Consider the following 12,840-nt stretch of genomic DNA (forward strand, 5'->3'; position numbering starts at 1 on the left):
ATTCTGACCACCATCACAGCGCTTTGTCCAGGGTAGCTTTGACGATCTTGTACCCAAACACAGTCAAGCTTCATAGAACACTCAATCAAATCATTCTATGCCGTCTTACCTTGTTAGCCTTTCTCTTTGCGATCCGATACGCCGCTCACTAGTGACATAATATTGTCCTATTCGTCGGAAATTCCAGAGCCACAAGACTGTGTAGCTTCAATCCAACGTCATGCCCCGCCGACGGCTGCAGCGCATATCAATTCACTACTGTTTAACCAAACAGATTGATCAAATCCAAGGCTTGCTTTGCAGCTCGCTATGGTGGCTGCCAACACGCCTGTCGGAACGTCGGGGTTGGGTTGGTTAGTTGCGACGCTGGCTGAGCATCATATGACGATCCCCTCTTGTCGCTTCTTTCACCGTCTCCAATTCTTGACTTGACCTTGCCCTGTAAGACTCGGCTGTTGTCTCAGGCGATTTATTTAAATACTGCAGTGGTTCACTCTCCGATTTTATTTGGAAGAGGTCGACCGTTGTAAATCGTTCTATAAGTTGAAACAGCTCTCATCAATATCACATCACACTTACACGGCTCTCCAACACCCCGCTCTCCAACCACATAGCGGCATTGTGGTCGCCAATTTGTCCCAAACAGGCCCTCTTCATCTTCAAAGAAAGAGACTACTCTGCCTTTTTATCTTAAAATGTCATCAATTGCAATCGCTTCAGCCGAGACCTTGTCTTCTCCCCCTCCCGATCTCCAAGGCGAAGCTGAATTGGAACATCTCAAGATCTCCTATGCGCTTCGCCAGCAGCCCGTTTCCGTAACTCTTGATGGTAAAACCATCTTCTTGTCGTCCCTTATCTTAGTTCTGCTTATTCACTTCCTTGATTCATGTCACGCCGAGGTAGTCATTGCTTCATTCCCAATAGTGCTGCTCGTCCACAACGACTACCAGAACTTCCTCAACCTTGGCCCTGGTGGCACGCCCTCCACTTTCAGCGGCTACCTGCGTATATCATGGTTCCGTCTTTGGGCTCTCAGCGACCCGTTTGCGGCCCCAAAGCCTGACCCTATGCGTCTCCCAACATCAGGTATCCTCCGACGCCAGCGTCTCCCATACCGCGCAGGTCCTCGACCTGTTGTTGCTGGCATAGCACCCCAAAGACAACTTGATCAGCACGGATCTCGAGTATGCTACCGAGCTCTCCGTTGGTCCATGGCCAAGTTAGCGAATAGGAGCCCTAAAAAGTTTGGCACTGAGAAGTCGTGCATAGAGAAGCATGGGTTGGCACTGTTTGCCAGGCATCCAGTACAAACGAATTGCCAGGGCGAGATCTGTCATGTTCACGACTCGGACCACTCCATGCATATGTGTTTACACCCGGACGATATCAAGGAGGTGTTAGAAAAAGGCTGGGGTCAGAGGCATCCACTCGCTTGGAGAAGTCGGTTCCTCAAGAGCCCCGTCTCCCCAGACTTTGTCATGATCTATGCACCACGAGGTGAGACTTGCTTCTAGGCAACTGGCAAGAAGTTGCGAACATAAACAATGGGCTGACGAGACTTTCATTAGATGACGAAGAATTACAGGTCATCTGCAATATTATCGAAGCTGCTATATGGTACACTGTCGCCGAAGAACTCGAAATGGGGATATGTCCAAAATCCATGTAAACCTACATTGAGTTAGGCATATGGATGCGAATAAGGAAATGCTCATATTGTGAAAATGAATTATTGCCTAGGATGTGGCTTCTAGTATCAGAGCTAATGGGTATCTTACAATGCAATAAAATCTTCTTCCAATGCCAACATCGGATGTAGACCTTCTAATCTGAGTCTCCCTGGTTCGTATCGTCCTTCGATTGCTTGAACTTCTCTTTTCCTGTCGCTAGGAAAGCTTCCACTGTTCGACCATCAAAACTCCTTCCATGCATGAGGTTGATACATGCACGGGCTGAATCCGCATCTTTGAACTTGACTGAGACTATGCCTTCCGGTTCTTGGTCGAACAGGACAACATTTGTCACTGTACCCAGCTTGGCACATTCTTCTCGGATGTCCTCCTTGATCTCCAGCAGGGCAGCAGGGTCCTCCTCAAGCTCTTCCAGCGTAAACATATGCCGAAGAATCACAAGCTTGTCCCACTTGGTCGCTGTCTCCGGCTGGCCCGGGTAGGGCACGTCGTCATCCCAGTCTGCCAGCTTCGCATCGAGTTTCTGAGTCTTCTTGATGATCTTTTGCCTGTCGCGATCCTTGTTCTGTGGTTTACGCTCAGCTGTGACATCCCCCCCTTCGCCACCTGCGCCACCTTCCTGGTCGTATTTAACTTTCTTGTAACTCGAGTCTGCGGCCTGAACACGTATTCGTCCTTCACGCGTGCCACTGGGAGTGATTCTGAAGTCTGTATCATCAAGAAGCATAATGGCCATCTCCACGCTCTGGGGCTTGAAGAAGACAATCAGCGCGTCACCCTTGAATTTGCCTTCTGAGTCGGTGTATAGTTTGATTCGTGGTGCTCCGCTGTCAATTTCCTCTGCGATAACGCCGCCCTTTCGAGAGAAGAGGTCGTGGACTTCCTCAACTGTTGCATCAGCAGGTAAACCTGTGACATAGATGGCTGTATTCTGTTTAGGCTGTTGAGGTGCCTTTTGCTTCTTGTTTTGTCGTGAAGGTTTACTAGGTTCGGGAGTCTACTCAATAGTTAGCTTCAATAACCTTTCGGCAAACACGCATCGAGACAGTTTCGACAGCGAAGCGATGTTTGGACCTACTTCAGAACCATGACTCGATTCATTCTTGCGTTTTTTTGCTCCGCCATCTACAGTATCATGCGATACAGATTCTGCAAAGTCATTGAGTGCGCCAGCCGCTGGTGGTTCTAGTGCATTCTCATCTGCAAGCACCCATCGCTTGGAATCGGCGTCGAACTCGTACTCGTTGCCGTCATCGTGAACTGCAATGAACTTCTGGTCAAGTTTGGAAAATGATATGCGGTCATCGCTGTCGAATTCACGAGGGTCCGTAGGAAATGAGACGTCCATCGCGACAATACCAGAGCGTCCAAGCACGTCAGGGGGGGTTTTGAATGAAGTAGCGACTGAAAAGAGCTTGAGGTGTAGGTTGGATTTTGGTTGTTGGTGAGCTAGCTTGAAATGTTACCCTGAGGAATAGTGCAGTACGTCAGTATGCGTCTCTCTCGGTATGCTATCCTCGTGGGGGCCAACGACGGGATCTCAGGCCCCACCTTGAGTAAACACCTAGGTGCCTAAGCTACTACCTACTAAGTTATTAAGTTAATACTAGAAAAAATTAGGATTTTTTGCCAACCCTCCGTACTACATATACCTTAGCAGCTTTGGTACTAACCCAACGGCACTTACCTGTACCTTAATTATAACTCTGGTATCGATAGCCCAATAGTATGAGTATTAAATTTATATTTCAACCCATCTTAAAATCATGGATCTATTTTACTTCTGAAATCACAAACAGAGATTGGGACAAGTGGTCTAATCTCTAAAACCCACTTGATGCTGCACGTTGCCTACCAGGTATTGACCTTCATCAATATGTCTCAAGTATTGCTTCTTTCTTCGTGTCATTAGAGAACGCAAGCCCACAGTCGAGAATATACCTCGCGAGAATGCATCGCTATTTCATTTCTTCTCGTCCTCGACTGTCTTCTTAACGCCATTCACGAATGCCTCAATAGCTTGGCCACCACCCAAAGGCATGCCGCTGCCTCTTAGGTATCCTCCATCTTGGACCTTTACACCAAGAGCATCCGCAATGCTTGGCAAACCACCATCCCGTATGGCCATTGTGAGACTTGCCAGGGCTTGGTTGAACTGGGGACTTCTCAGAACCTTCTTCAACAGCGTCCGCTTGTCGTCCAGGGATAATGAGGCTTTGGCATCCTCCACAGCCGAAGCTGACGGCTCCAATTTCCCATCAACAGAATCTGTTGAGCCACTTGCAAGGACAATAACAGTAGGAGGGAGAAGGCTGATCAATGCGTCTGTGAACTCTTCGGGAGCCGAGTCAACCATAGGTATTGTGATGGAAGTGGGAAGTAGGTGGTTGAGATGAGGGTATGCCTTGTCGGTGGTTTGCTGCTGCTGTCCACCAGAGAGCCCTGACGGGCCTCGAAGGCTGTCCAAAAAGCTCTTCACAGCGGCAGCAGCATCGGCATCAGGGGCAGATGAAGAGGCCCTGGAACAAGGTCAGCACAGTCACATTTTAGAGTTGATGCCACAGATCCAGCGCCAGGACACTAGTTCCCAATTCTCCTCTCGCAGTGAAGAAATCTAGTTTTACACAGTTGACCTGTTGTCCCAGATCTGTGATCTACAAGCCAAGCCCATCGCTCGCTAGCATACCATCCAATTTAACCATGCAAAGGGAATCACCTACGCTCTAGCACCATCAGCTCCGCCCTCTCGTGAGCCCTCGCCCTCCTCTCGAACGTCTCCACCCGTAGCGTCAGGTCCTGCACCTCCGCTGCCGCTTCCTCGAGGTGCACGGTGGGTATCGGCGTCTTCCATGGTCTCATCCTCGTCGTCGGGTTGGTTATCGTTGTTACGGAGAGCTGACAATTCCTCAGCGACATCCACCTCCTCACCCTGTAGTAGTTGATGGACTATTTCGCCAATCTTGCGATCACGGGGGCTGTAGTAGGCAGGATCTCCGTCTTCGCCCTGAGGCTTCGACTGAAGCCAGAAGAGATATCGTTGGGATGAAGAAGTAAACTTGAGGACGAAGATACGGCCGTTGGTCTTGGAGGTGGGCTCGGAAGACGATGTGTATTCGTGAGGAGTGAAGCTGCCATCGCCAGGGACCATGATCAGGTCAAGTTCGGGGTTGTCGAGGGGTTCGCTTCGCTTGCGCCAGCAGAAATGCACGAGATCTGTTCTGTCATTAGCCATGGAGCAATAACACGGGCGACCTTGAAAACTCACCATCTTCAGAGTATAGGTAGATATAGCCCGGCTCAGGCTGCGGCTTCACCTTGTAAGGCTTGGAGGAGGCCTGGAGACAAGTGAAGTTAGTGTATGCTCCTACTAATTCCTGGGCACTGGATGAGACGTACATCAACCTCGCACTGGCCCGCTTTGAAGGTGATAATTGGTGAAATTGGCATGTTCGGAAATTTTGGATATGTGCCGGAAGAGAGAAAACTGTGGTGTGTTGGGAAAAGGTTATACAACGACTTGATTCACAAGGCGGCAGAAGCTCTTACGTCGTCCAGCTGTGATATACAGAATGGAGTTACCTAAGATAGGAAGCTCGGACCTACCTACACCTTAGCTCAATGACGCTCGTAGACCGGCTAGCGGAGAGAATTAATCCGTCACTTTTTCCGCCCCTCACTTAGCATTTAGTAGTGAGCCCCAGTCAAAGCAGATTAGGTGAAAAATCTCATAAACCCCACCTGGACATCGACCAGACAACCCATTTTCCTTCTCACATCTCTCCCAGCTCTACAAATACCCGACCTTTCTCTTCTTTCCGACTTGACTTTTCACATCCTTCAAAATGGGCTTCACCGATCTCGTTTCCGATGCTGGGCTTACCGGTATGTCCCTGGCCTCATAGTTTTCTTGCGCCTCTCTTTTCCGCACCATGGACACTGACACCTGAAATCAGTGCTCAACAGCTGGTTGAGCACCCGCTCTTACATTGTTGGGTATGTATTGAACTGTTTTAAACCTCACCTACTCTCTCTCCCTTTTCAAACTTCTATGATGAGACAAATTGGTCCGTGTTTCGGAGGCGGACTCAAGACCCGCCGTTTGACGAAACAACAAGCACTTGTGCACCTCTGAGTAGTTTTCAAAACATCCGATGTTTTATTCTTGAATAACGAGTTGAGAATATGTGCTAATACATCCTCTCAGCCAATCAGCCTCTCAGGCTGATGTCGCTACCTTCAAGGCTCTCTCTAGCGCTCCTGACGCTGAGAAGTACCCCCACGCCGCTCGATGGTACAAGCACATTGCTAGCTACGAGAGCCAGTTCGCCACCCTCCCTGGTGATGCTGCTGCTCCCTACACCACCTACGGCCCTGAGACCGCGGAGGTGACCATCAACCCCGCCCAGGCTCCTGAGAAGGCCGAGGGAGGTGATGACGACGATGTCGACCTGTTCGGCAGCGACGACGAGGAGGAGGATGAGGAGGCTGCCCGCGTCCGTGAGGAGCGTCTTGCTGAGTACAAGAAGAAGAAGGAGGCCAAGCCTAAGACCATCGCCAAGTCCGTCGTCACTCTTGACGTCAAGCCTTGGGGTATGTTTTTCCCTTTCGTTCTTTCAAAAATTCCCATGCTAACGATGTTTAGATGATGAGACCGATATGGTTGCCCTCGAGGCTGCCGTCCGTGCTATTGAGAAGGACGGCCTCGTCTGGGGTGCTTCCAAGCTCGTCCCCGTGGGCTTCGGTGTCAAGAAGCTCCAGATCAACATGGTTGTTGAGGACGAGAAGATTTCCGTTGCCGACCTTGAGGAGGAGATCCAGGAGCTTGAGGATTACGTCCAGTCCACTGACGTCGCTGCCATGCAGAAGCTATAAAAAGCCTGCGGAAACTACGTCAAACTTATGATGAGGCACGACGGCGAGGACTTATGACCAATGGGATCTTATGACTTCGAATGAGCTACGTACAGGTGGAAAAGTCATGAATCCTACCCCTTCGTACCGACCATAGATTATGAAAACAAAAATAAATATGACTGAGTATAATATTCGTTACCAGTAGCTTTCAGGATGTTTCACCCCGCAAGTTGGAGCCACTCGTATGTGATAAAAGCATCCACGTTGATGAGAAAGAAAAAATAAAGTCCTACCCCACTATTATCACACCCCTCTGACTCAGGTCCCTATCTAATGGGAATGTGAGGGGTCTCAATGGAAGTTGCAACTACCTACCTAGGTACTGAATCGTATCGCTTTAAGCCATATTATGGCGGGGTAAAATTCGACTTGTCGCGCGTGTCCATGCAGTTCGCTAGTCGCGGTCAACTGTCCCTACGTTACCAACGCGACATAACATTTCTTCTATTCAAAACAAAAGTGAAGATGTCATTGCCTGGAACATAGTTCGGTCTGGCAGTCCTCGATCATCCTTCATCACTTCCCTTACTTGATTAATGCGAAGGGCACGAGAACAGCTTAACAGGATACCCGACACGCTCATAGACCTGGACCAGCTGCACCATGTATGGAGATTTGGGCAACAAGCTGGTATTCTTTTTGTCAATATACTCCTGACATAGATCTGACATATAGACGACAGGTCCAACACGCCAAAAGAACCCAAAATCTGACCCATCTACCACCTTACCAGACCGAAATTGTCCGAGCGGTGGCACGAGAAGTGAGAGACCTGGACAAAGATGTAGCAGAACTTCTTGAGCCGTTTCAAGGCTCATTTGATCCAAGCGCCGACCAAGATGTTGCTTGCACTCTGCTAGTAAATCACCTTTCGATGCGAAGGAACAAGCGTTGCTTGCTCGCGTACCACCGGACACGGACAGACAAGCTTGAAGAATTGGTATGGAATGGATCAGACGTGGTAGATCTGTCTGGGCAACAAGTACGGGATCCTGCGAGTGCTTCCGGTGCGGGCGGTAGTGATGCATCAAAGAGTAGTCTAAGCCCCCAAGAGGAGGAATATGTCAGACAGTACAGCGACCTGTTGGCAGCCTACAAGGGGCAATGGACAGACATCGACCTTACGGGGAGCCTAGAGCCGCCACGAGACCTGTTCATCGATGTGCGAGTTCTCAAGGATGCAGGTGAAATCCAAACAGAGTACGGGTGAGTTGCGCAATATCAACATCACTTGCGCCTCATGCGATGAACTGACCATGGAATCAGGGCTATAACATTGACCAAGAACAGTCAGTTTTATGTACGCCAAGGGGACGTCGAGAGACTCATTGCACAGGGATATTTGTATAAGCTTGGATGAGAGAAAGCGGGGTCTGAACAAATGATAGGGAGCTTGATGGTCGCATATTATTTCTAGTATTATACCCTGCGTCATGAATATTGATAAGATCGCATGTCAATTTATCGCGTTTATTCATGCTCTTTTCCCGTAAACATCAATTCGTTAACTCGTAGCTTAATGTAGTACGTAAGCTACAGAGGGCATCGACTTTCCAATACATTGGTCCAGGCTAGTTCATCGCTTGTCAATGGATAATCTCTTCCGCAATGCTTGCCCCTCAAAGTTGTAGTGATGGTGGAACCTCAAGACATCATATGTTTGGTGAGGAGATACACACAACCTCAGGACAACCAAATGTGATACGTCCTAAGATCTACTTGATTCCATGGAAAAGAGGCAGTTGGCCCAATGCCTTAAGTTTCTTCTTGTTGATAATGCTCAAGCAAAGTATTGGTATTATAAAATAGATGCATGACATGACTTGGTGTCTCAGAGCAACATGAGATGTAGATAACCCTGCAAACTCTTAATCATGACTAGATAATAGACAGACGCACAGATAGGAATAGATCCTCATTGACAAGAGGATACTCACGTAAACACGAAACCTGTTACCTAACCATTGGCGTCTTATCATTTCTCACCTCAACATCCCCTTGCGCTAACCAACTCGGCCCGTCCGGCGAGTCTCGGCGGCCGTTACGACCAAGTTTGACATGTTTTTAGGCCGTGGCGATTGTTAGTGGGTTCTCGGTCAGTCTTAGCGGATCTTTCGCCCATGCAGAAAAAAAAAGCTGCAGGACATGCAGTTCATGGCTCATGACAAGGATTCCAGAACACATACTTCTGCTGTATGCGAAGATCAAGTCTGATTCTAGTAGTATCAGAGCATCACTATAATGAGAGATTAAGAAAAATCTGTCATATTTAAGCCGCTAATTTGTTGGCCGGTGACAGCAAAGCTGAGCTTTTACGTGTTTTTCATGTATTTGTTGCCCTTTGATAGCCCATAAACTGACTGGTTGTGAAAACTCAATGCGGGCGTATGAGCCTAGGTTTGATAGTGTCATGATACGACCCACATGGCTTTGATCGCCCTGGCCATTCAGTTGCGCTACGCTGCGTTGCGTCGGGTTGCAGTTGGCATTCGTCACTCCATTCCCTACCAAATCCTCGCCATCTCTCTTTATCGTGAAAGCTTCACTTGGAATGTTTATTGTCTCGCTCATTATTGTCTGAGTTTCCCTTGTTTTTGGACTCCGGAGGGGAAGCAGAAAAGAAAAGAAACATTGAAAGATAATCGACCGTCGACCTTGTGTATCGCTCATGCGACAGCGTTGAAGTGAGCTGCAACCCGCGCTCATAAGTGCCTTTGCGGCCGCCCAAAATCGATACGATGTCGTCGCCGCTCAATTTTACACCGTGGAGGAGAAGAGCTTTGAGTGCTGCTTCACAATCGGAAAGCGAGCAAGCTCAATTGCAACGCGACGAGCTTTCAACTTCTCCCGTTCAGCACGGCCATAGTCCCCATGTCCCAATTGCTGCAAGACCGTCCTCTAGCTCTGCAGCTCATAGAGAACCTATCAGATCTTTCATCCATGGTTCTGTGCGAGACGGCTTAGGTATGTTACATCCCATTCTTCCGTCTGCCCGCATTTTCGGCTGATTCCTCCATCTACAGCACCAATTGATAGTGTTCAGAACGCTTTATCTGTTCGGCAGGATACTGCAGAGCTTGCGAATTATTTGCTCTCCGACCCGAAGACACAGCAGAGCTCGACCGTTCTCCAACGTGCAAGGGTTTCTTACCAGGACTCAATTGACTCGGAGGCTATCGACGACTCATCTACGGCCGACAACACCCGCTCCTCCAAAACAATCCTTGAAGTTTCCGAGCCGCCGTCTCCAGAGGGTCGCGATGACGATACTGACGCGGATGCGGGACCGTCCGTACTGGCAAACCTCCTGAAGCGATCTCCTCCCCAGTCGATTGCGCCAAACCAACCACAAGTCGAGGATGAGGAGCCAAACGGTGACGCATGTCGACCGGAGGGGGAGCAACCTCGAGTTGCACACGCAGAGGATGCTACGGAGCAGACCCCTCTACTCACACGGATAACATCCGCTGGCCGAAGGTCCTACTCTGACCTCGAGGGTCAAAAGCCTCAGACTAAACGACCATGGTTTAGTGGTCTTGTGGAAGTCGGCAATAAAATGGAAGAAAGGGTTTCCCAAGGAGTGGCCATCGCCATCAACCCCAAGAAGTGGGATCGTCATGCGCTTTGGAATAATGCGGTCCTGACACCAACTTCATGTTTACCTGCCGTTGCTGTTGGTCTGCTGCTCAATATCCTGGATGCTCTATCATATGGTATGTTTTGTAGTTCGAAGTCCATGCATGACATCTAACAAGCCTAGGAATGATCCTCTTCCCTTTAGGAAAGCCAATTTTTTCTCACCTGGGATCCGCTGGAATTTCTGTTTTCTATGTTAGCACTATTGTTTCGCAAATAACATTCTCATCTGGTAGTATCTTTAAGGGTGCCGTTGGTTCAGAGCTGGTCAGTCGCACCCCTAAGTCAATTAATGCCTGCTAACCATCCTAGATTGAAGTGGTTCCGTTCTTTCATAATATGGCTGCAAAGATCACTGATATTGTTGGGGAAGATAATCCTGATGCCGTGATCGCCACCACAATTGTGTCATTTTCCGTCAGCGCCATGATGACAGGTCTCGTCTTCTATTTGATGGGACGATTTAAAGTCGGTTACATGGTGGGATTTATTCCCAGGCATATTCTCATTGGCTGTATTGGAGGTGTTGGTTGGTTCCTGATCGCAACTGGGTTCGAGGTTTCTGCTCGACTAGATGGCAGCCTCCAGTACAACCTCGACACTCTCAAACAGCTCTCAGACCCGGCCACCGTCCCTCTCTGGGTTGTCCCCTTAGTTCTCGCCATTGTTCTCTTTTATGGCCAGTCTAAGATCACATCCAAATTCTTCCTCCCCCTATTTATTCTCGCGATCCCCCTCATCTTCTATTTCTTTGTCCTTGCCTTGGATTCTTTGGACGTTGATGTACTACGCGACCATGGCTGGATCTTTGAGGGACCTCCCTCCGGGGAGCCATGGTGGTACTTCTACACCCTTTACAGTGAGTCCAATGCCTCCTCCCCTGTTTTCACTACCAGGCTAACCATTTGTTTCAGAGTTCAAACTTGTACGCTGGGATGCAGTCATCGAATGTGTGCCTGCTATGCTTGCATTGACATTCTTTGGCATTTTGCATGTCCCGATCAACGTCCCTGCCTTAGCCCTAAACTGCGGCGAGGATCATGCTGATCTTGATAAGGAGCTGAGGTTGCATGGCTACTCCAACTTCTTGTCCGGTTGTTTTGGTAGTATTCAAAATTACTTGGTCTATGCAAACACAGTTTTCTTTATGCGGTCTGGAGGTAATAGCCGGCTTGCAGGTTATATGCTGGCCGCAGCAACGTTTGGTGTCATGGTCATTGGTCCATCACTCATTGGTTTCATCCCAGTTATGATGGTGGGCACTCTGATCTATGATCTAGGGTTCGAGCTGCTGCTTGAAGCTCTTTGGCTTCCACGAAAGAAACTCAAGCTGGCAGAGTATCTGACTGTTGTGGTAATTGTTCTTGTCATGGGCATTCATGACTTTGTCGTTGGTATCGGAGTTGGCATACTATTGGCATTTGTTTCCTTGGTCCTACAGACCTCTCGTGTGTCGGCCATTCGTGGAAACTACTCTGGAGATATTGTTTCCTCCACTGTGCGACGCAATCCTTCTCAGCATCATTACTTGCATGAGGTCGGCCGACAGATTTATATCATAAAACTTACAGGCTATCTCTTCTTTGGGACCATCGTCAGCGTTGAGGCAAAGATTCGGGGCCTCTTGGAGGACAGCACATTCACTAAGCAGCCCATCAAGTTCTTGATTCTTGACATGTGGCACGTTACTGGACTCGACTATTCCGCCGGTGAGGCTTTCAACACCATCAGCCGCTTACTTGATAACAAGGATGTCGTCCTCGTTTTGAGTGGCGTGGACTCGGAAACTCAACTTGGTCGCAACCTACGAGCTGTCGGACTTGGAAACGATGGTATCGAGGTCATGATGTTGCCAAATCTGAACTCTGCTCTTGAGAGCTGCGAAAATGAACTCCTGAAAACTCTGTACGCCAGACAGGAAGAGATGAACTCCCTGAGACGTATATCGGCACACTCAGCGCAGAATCTGGACGTGCCTTCCAACAAATCATCTGGTTTCTCCTCCTTCGATCCACCTTTCAATTCACCGCGTCGTACTCACCTTGCTGAGGCCGCTCGCGATGCTTTGAGCAGCGTGGAAGTACAACGTCCGAAGAAGTGGCAAAGTTTCAAGGAGCCCCTCCGTCTTATGCTCCAGGTCTTCCAAGGCTTGAGTGACAAGAACGAGGACTTTTGGTTTCCAGCAGCCTCTTACTTCTCTCGGCGTGAGATAACTGCTGGAACTGTTCTGTTCCGACGTGGAGAGCCAGCCAATGGGTTCTACCTCGTGGAACGTGGTATTGTACGTGCTGAGTATGATCTTCCTCAGGGCTGGCTTTGCGAGAGTATCGTGGCTGGAACAACCCTCGGCGAGCTGCCTTTCTTCTCCGAAACAGATCGAACTGCAACTGCTGTCGTGGAGCGTGACTGTGTGGTTTGGCTGATGGATCGAGACCAGTGGGACAGAATCCAGAAGAAGGAACCAGAAATTGGAAGAGAGCTGCTAAAGATATCACTGAAGCTGACAAGCGAGAGGATGAGTGCTATCACTTCATACATACTGACAACAGCGGGTTGAGTTCAAGTGGCCCATAATATGTATAAATTAATAGCTATTGGT

At 48.9% G+C, this 12,840-nt stretch overlaps 6 protein-coding genes across 9 annotated transcripts; 4 read left to right on the forward strand and 2 right to left on the reverse strand.

The window, feature by feature from the left end:
* Window positions 1–185: 185 nt before the first annotated feature.
* FOXG_00382 (uncharacterized protein) lies at window positions 186–1,850 on the forward strand. The gene is made up of 2 exons (XM_018376695.1): window positions 186–1,497; window positions 1,569–1,850. Exons 1-2 carry the CDS (start codon window positions 696–698, stop codon window positions 1,667–1,669), a joined length of 903 nt encoding a protein of 300 aa, XP_018232304.1. The 5' UTR covers window positions 186–695; the 3' UTR covers window positions 1,670–1,850.
* Window positions 481–3,188, reverse strand: FOXG_00383 (uncharacterized protein). 2 transcript variants are annotated; one of them, XM_018376697.1, is made up of 3 exons: window positions 2,770–3,175; window positions 1,779–2,688; window positions 481–1,671 (listed from the first exon to the last, which is right to left on the reverse strand). In XM_018376697.1, the coding sequence occupies exons 1-2, from the start codon at window positions 3,037–3,039 to the stop codon at window positions 1,825–1,827; spliced, it is 1,134 nt and encodes a 377-aa protein (XP_018232306.1). In that variant the 5' UTR covers window positions 3,040–3,175; the 3' UTR covers window positions 481–1,671; window positions 1,779–1,824. The 2 variants fall into 2 exon arrangements, with proteins under 2 accessions (XP_018232306.1, XP_018232305.1); XM_018376696.1 differs by having other exon boundaries at window positions 481–2,688; window positions 2,770–3,188.
* Window positions 3,189–3,407: 219 nt separating this feature from the next.
* Window positions 3,408–5,814, reverse strand: FOXG_00384 (uncharacterized protein). The gene is made up of 4 exons (XM_018376698.1): window positions 5,088–5,814; window positions 4,957–5,026; window positions 4,412–4,904; window positions 3,408–4,210 (listed from the first exon to the last, which is right to left on the reverse strand). The coding sequence occupies exons 1-4, from the start codon at window positions 5,136–5,138 to the stop codon at window positions 3,655–3,657; spliced, it is 1,170 nt and encodes a 389-aa protein (XP_018232307.1). The 5' UTR covers window positions 5,139–5,814; the 3' UTR covers window positions 3,408–3,654.
* Window positions 5,360–6,868, forward strand: FOXG_00385 (elongation factor 1-beta). Its single transcript, XM_018376699.1, has 4 exons — window positions 5,360–5,573; window positions 5,645–5,684; window positions 5,896–6,281; window positions 6,334–6,868. Exons 1-4 carry the CDS (start codon window positions 5,534–5,536, stop codon window positions 6,561–6,563), a joined length of 696 nt encoding a protein of 231 aa, XP_018232308.1. The 5' UTR covers window positions 5,360–5,533; the 3' UTR covers window positions 6,564–6,868.
* A 71-nt stretch (window positions 6,869–6,939) lies between these two features.
* Window positions 6,940–8,120, forward strand: FOXG_00386 (DNA replication complex GINS protein PSF1). 3 transcript variants are annotated; one of them, XM_018376701.1, is made up of 3 exons: window positions 6,940–7,235; window positions 7,288–7,811; window positions 7,872–8,120. In XM_018376701.1, exons 1-3 carry the CDS (start codon window positions 7,209–7,211, stop codon window positions 7,963–7,965), a joined length of 645 nt encoding a protein of 214 aa, XP_018232310.1. In that variant the 5' UTR covers window positions 6,940–7,208; the 3' UTR covers window positions 7,966–8,120. The 3 variants fall into 3 exon arrangements, with proteins under 3 accessions (XP_018232310.1, XP_018232311.1, XP_018232309.1); XM_018376702.1 differs by having other exon boundaries at window positions 6,980–7,235; window positions 7,288–8,120; XM_018376700.1 differs by having other exon boundaries at window positions 6,995–7,811.
* Window positions 8,121–9,343: 1,223 nt separating this feature from the next.
* Window positions 9,344–12,798, forward strand: FOXG_00387 (uncharacterized protein; the record flags this gene model as incomplete). The annotated part of the gene is made up of 5 exons (XM_018376703.1): window positions 9,344–9,569; window positions 9,629–10,318; window positions 10,366–10,508; window positions 10,554–11,100; window positions 11,156–12,798. The coding sequence occupies 5 exons, from the start codon at window positions 9,344–9,346 to the stop codon at window positions 12,796–12,798; spliced, it is 3,249 nt and encodes a 1,082-aa protein (XP_018232312.1).
* Between the last annotated feature and the right edge of the window lie 42 nt (window positions 12,799–12,840).

The sequence above is a fragment of the Fusarium oxysporum genome, chromosome 1, assembly GCF_000149955.1.
Source record: "Fusarium oxysporum f. sp. lycopersici 4287 chromosome 1, whole genome shotgun sequence".
In the NCBI taxonomy this organism is placed as follows: Eukaryota; Fungi; Ascomycota; class Sordariomycetes; order Hypocreales; family Nectriaceae; genus Fusarium; species Fusarium oxysporum.

Excerpts from the sequence above, each read along its gene's own strand:
- FOXG_00382 (XM_018376695.1), top strand. The coding sequence starts at position 696 with ATGTCATCAATTGCAATCGCTTCAGCCGAGACCTTGTCTTCTCCCCCT. Across the intron at positions 1,498-1,568 it reads CATGATCTATGCACCACGAG|ATGACGAAGAATTACAGGTC; the intron begins GTGAGACTTGCT and ends GACTTTCATTAG.
- FOXG_00383 (XM_018376696.1), bottom strand. The coding sequence starts at position 3,039 with ATGGACGTCTCATTTCCTACGGACCCTCGTGAATTCGACAGCGATGAC. Across the intron at positions 2,689-2,769 it reads AATCGAGTCATGGTTCTGAA|ACTCCCGAACCTAGTAAACC; the intron begins GTAGGTCCAAAC and ends ACTATTGAGTAG.
- FOXG_00384 (XM_018376698.1), bottom strand. The coding sequence starts at position 5,138 with ATGCCAATTTCACCAATTATCACCTTCAAAGCGGGCCAGTGCGAGGTT. Across the intron at positions 4,905-4,956 it reads CTACCTATACTCTGAAGATG|ATCTCGTGCATTTCTGCTGG; the intron begins GTGAGTTTTCAA and ends ATGACAGAACAG. Across the intron at positions 4,211-4,411 it reads GGAGCTGATGGTGCTAGAGC|GGCCTCTTCATCTGCCCCTG; the intron begins GTAGGTGATTCC and ends ACCTTGTTCCAG.
- FOXG_00385 (XM_018376699.1), top strand. The coding sequence starts at position 5,534 with ATGGGCTTCACCGATCTCGTTTCCGATGCTGGGCTTACCG. Across the intron at positions 5,574-5,644 it reads TTCCGATGCTGGGCTTACCG|TGCTCAACAGCTGGTTGAGC; the intron begins GTATGTCCCTGG and ends ACCTGAAATCAG. Across the intron at positions 6,282-6,333 it reads TCTTGACGTCAAGCCTTGGG|ATGATGAGACCGATATGGTT; the intron begins GTATGTTTTTCC and ends AACGATGTTTAG.
- FOXG_00386 (XM_018376700.1), top strand. The coding sequence starts at position 7,213 with ATGGAGATTTGGGCAACAAGCTGGTATTCTTTTTGTCAATATACTCCT. Across the intron at positions 7,812-7,871 it reads GAAATCCAAACAGAGTACGG|GGCTATAACATTGACCAAGA; the intron begins GTGAGTTGCGCA and ends CCATGGAATCAG.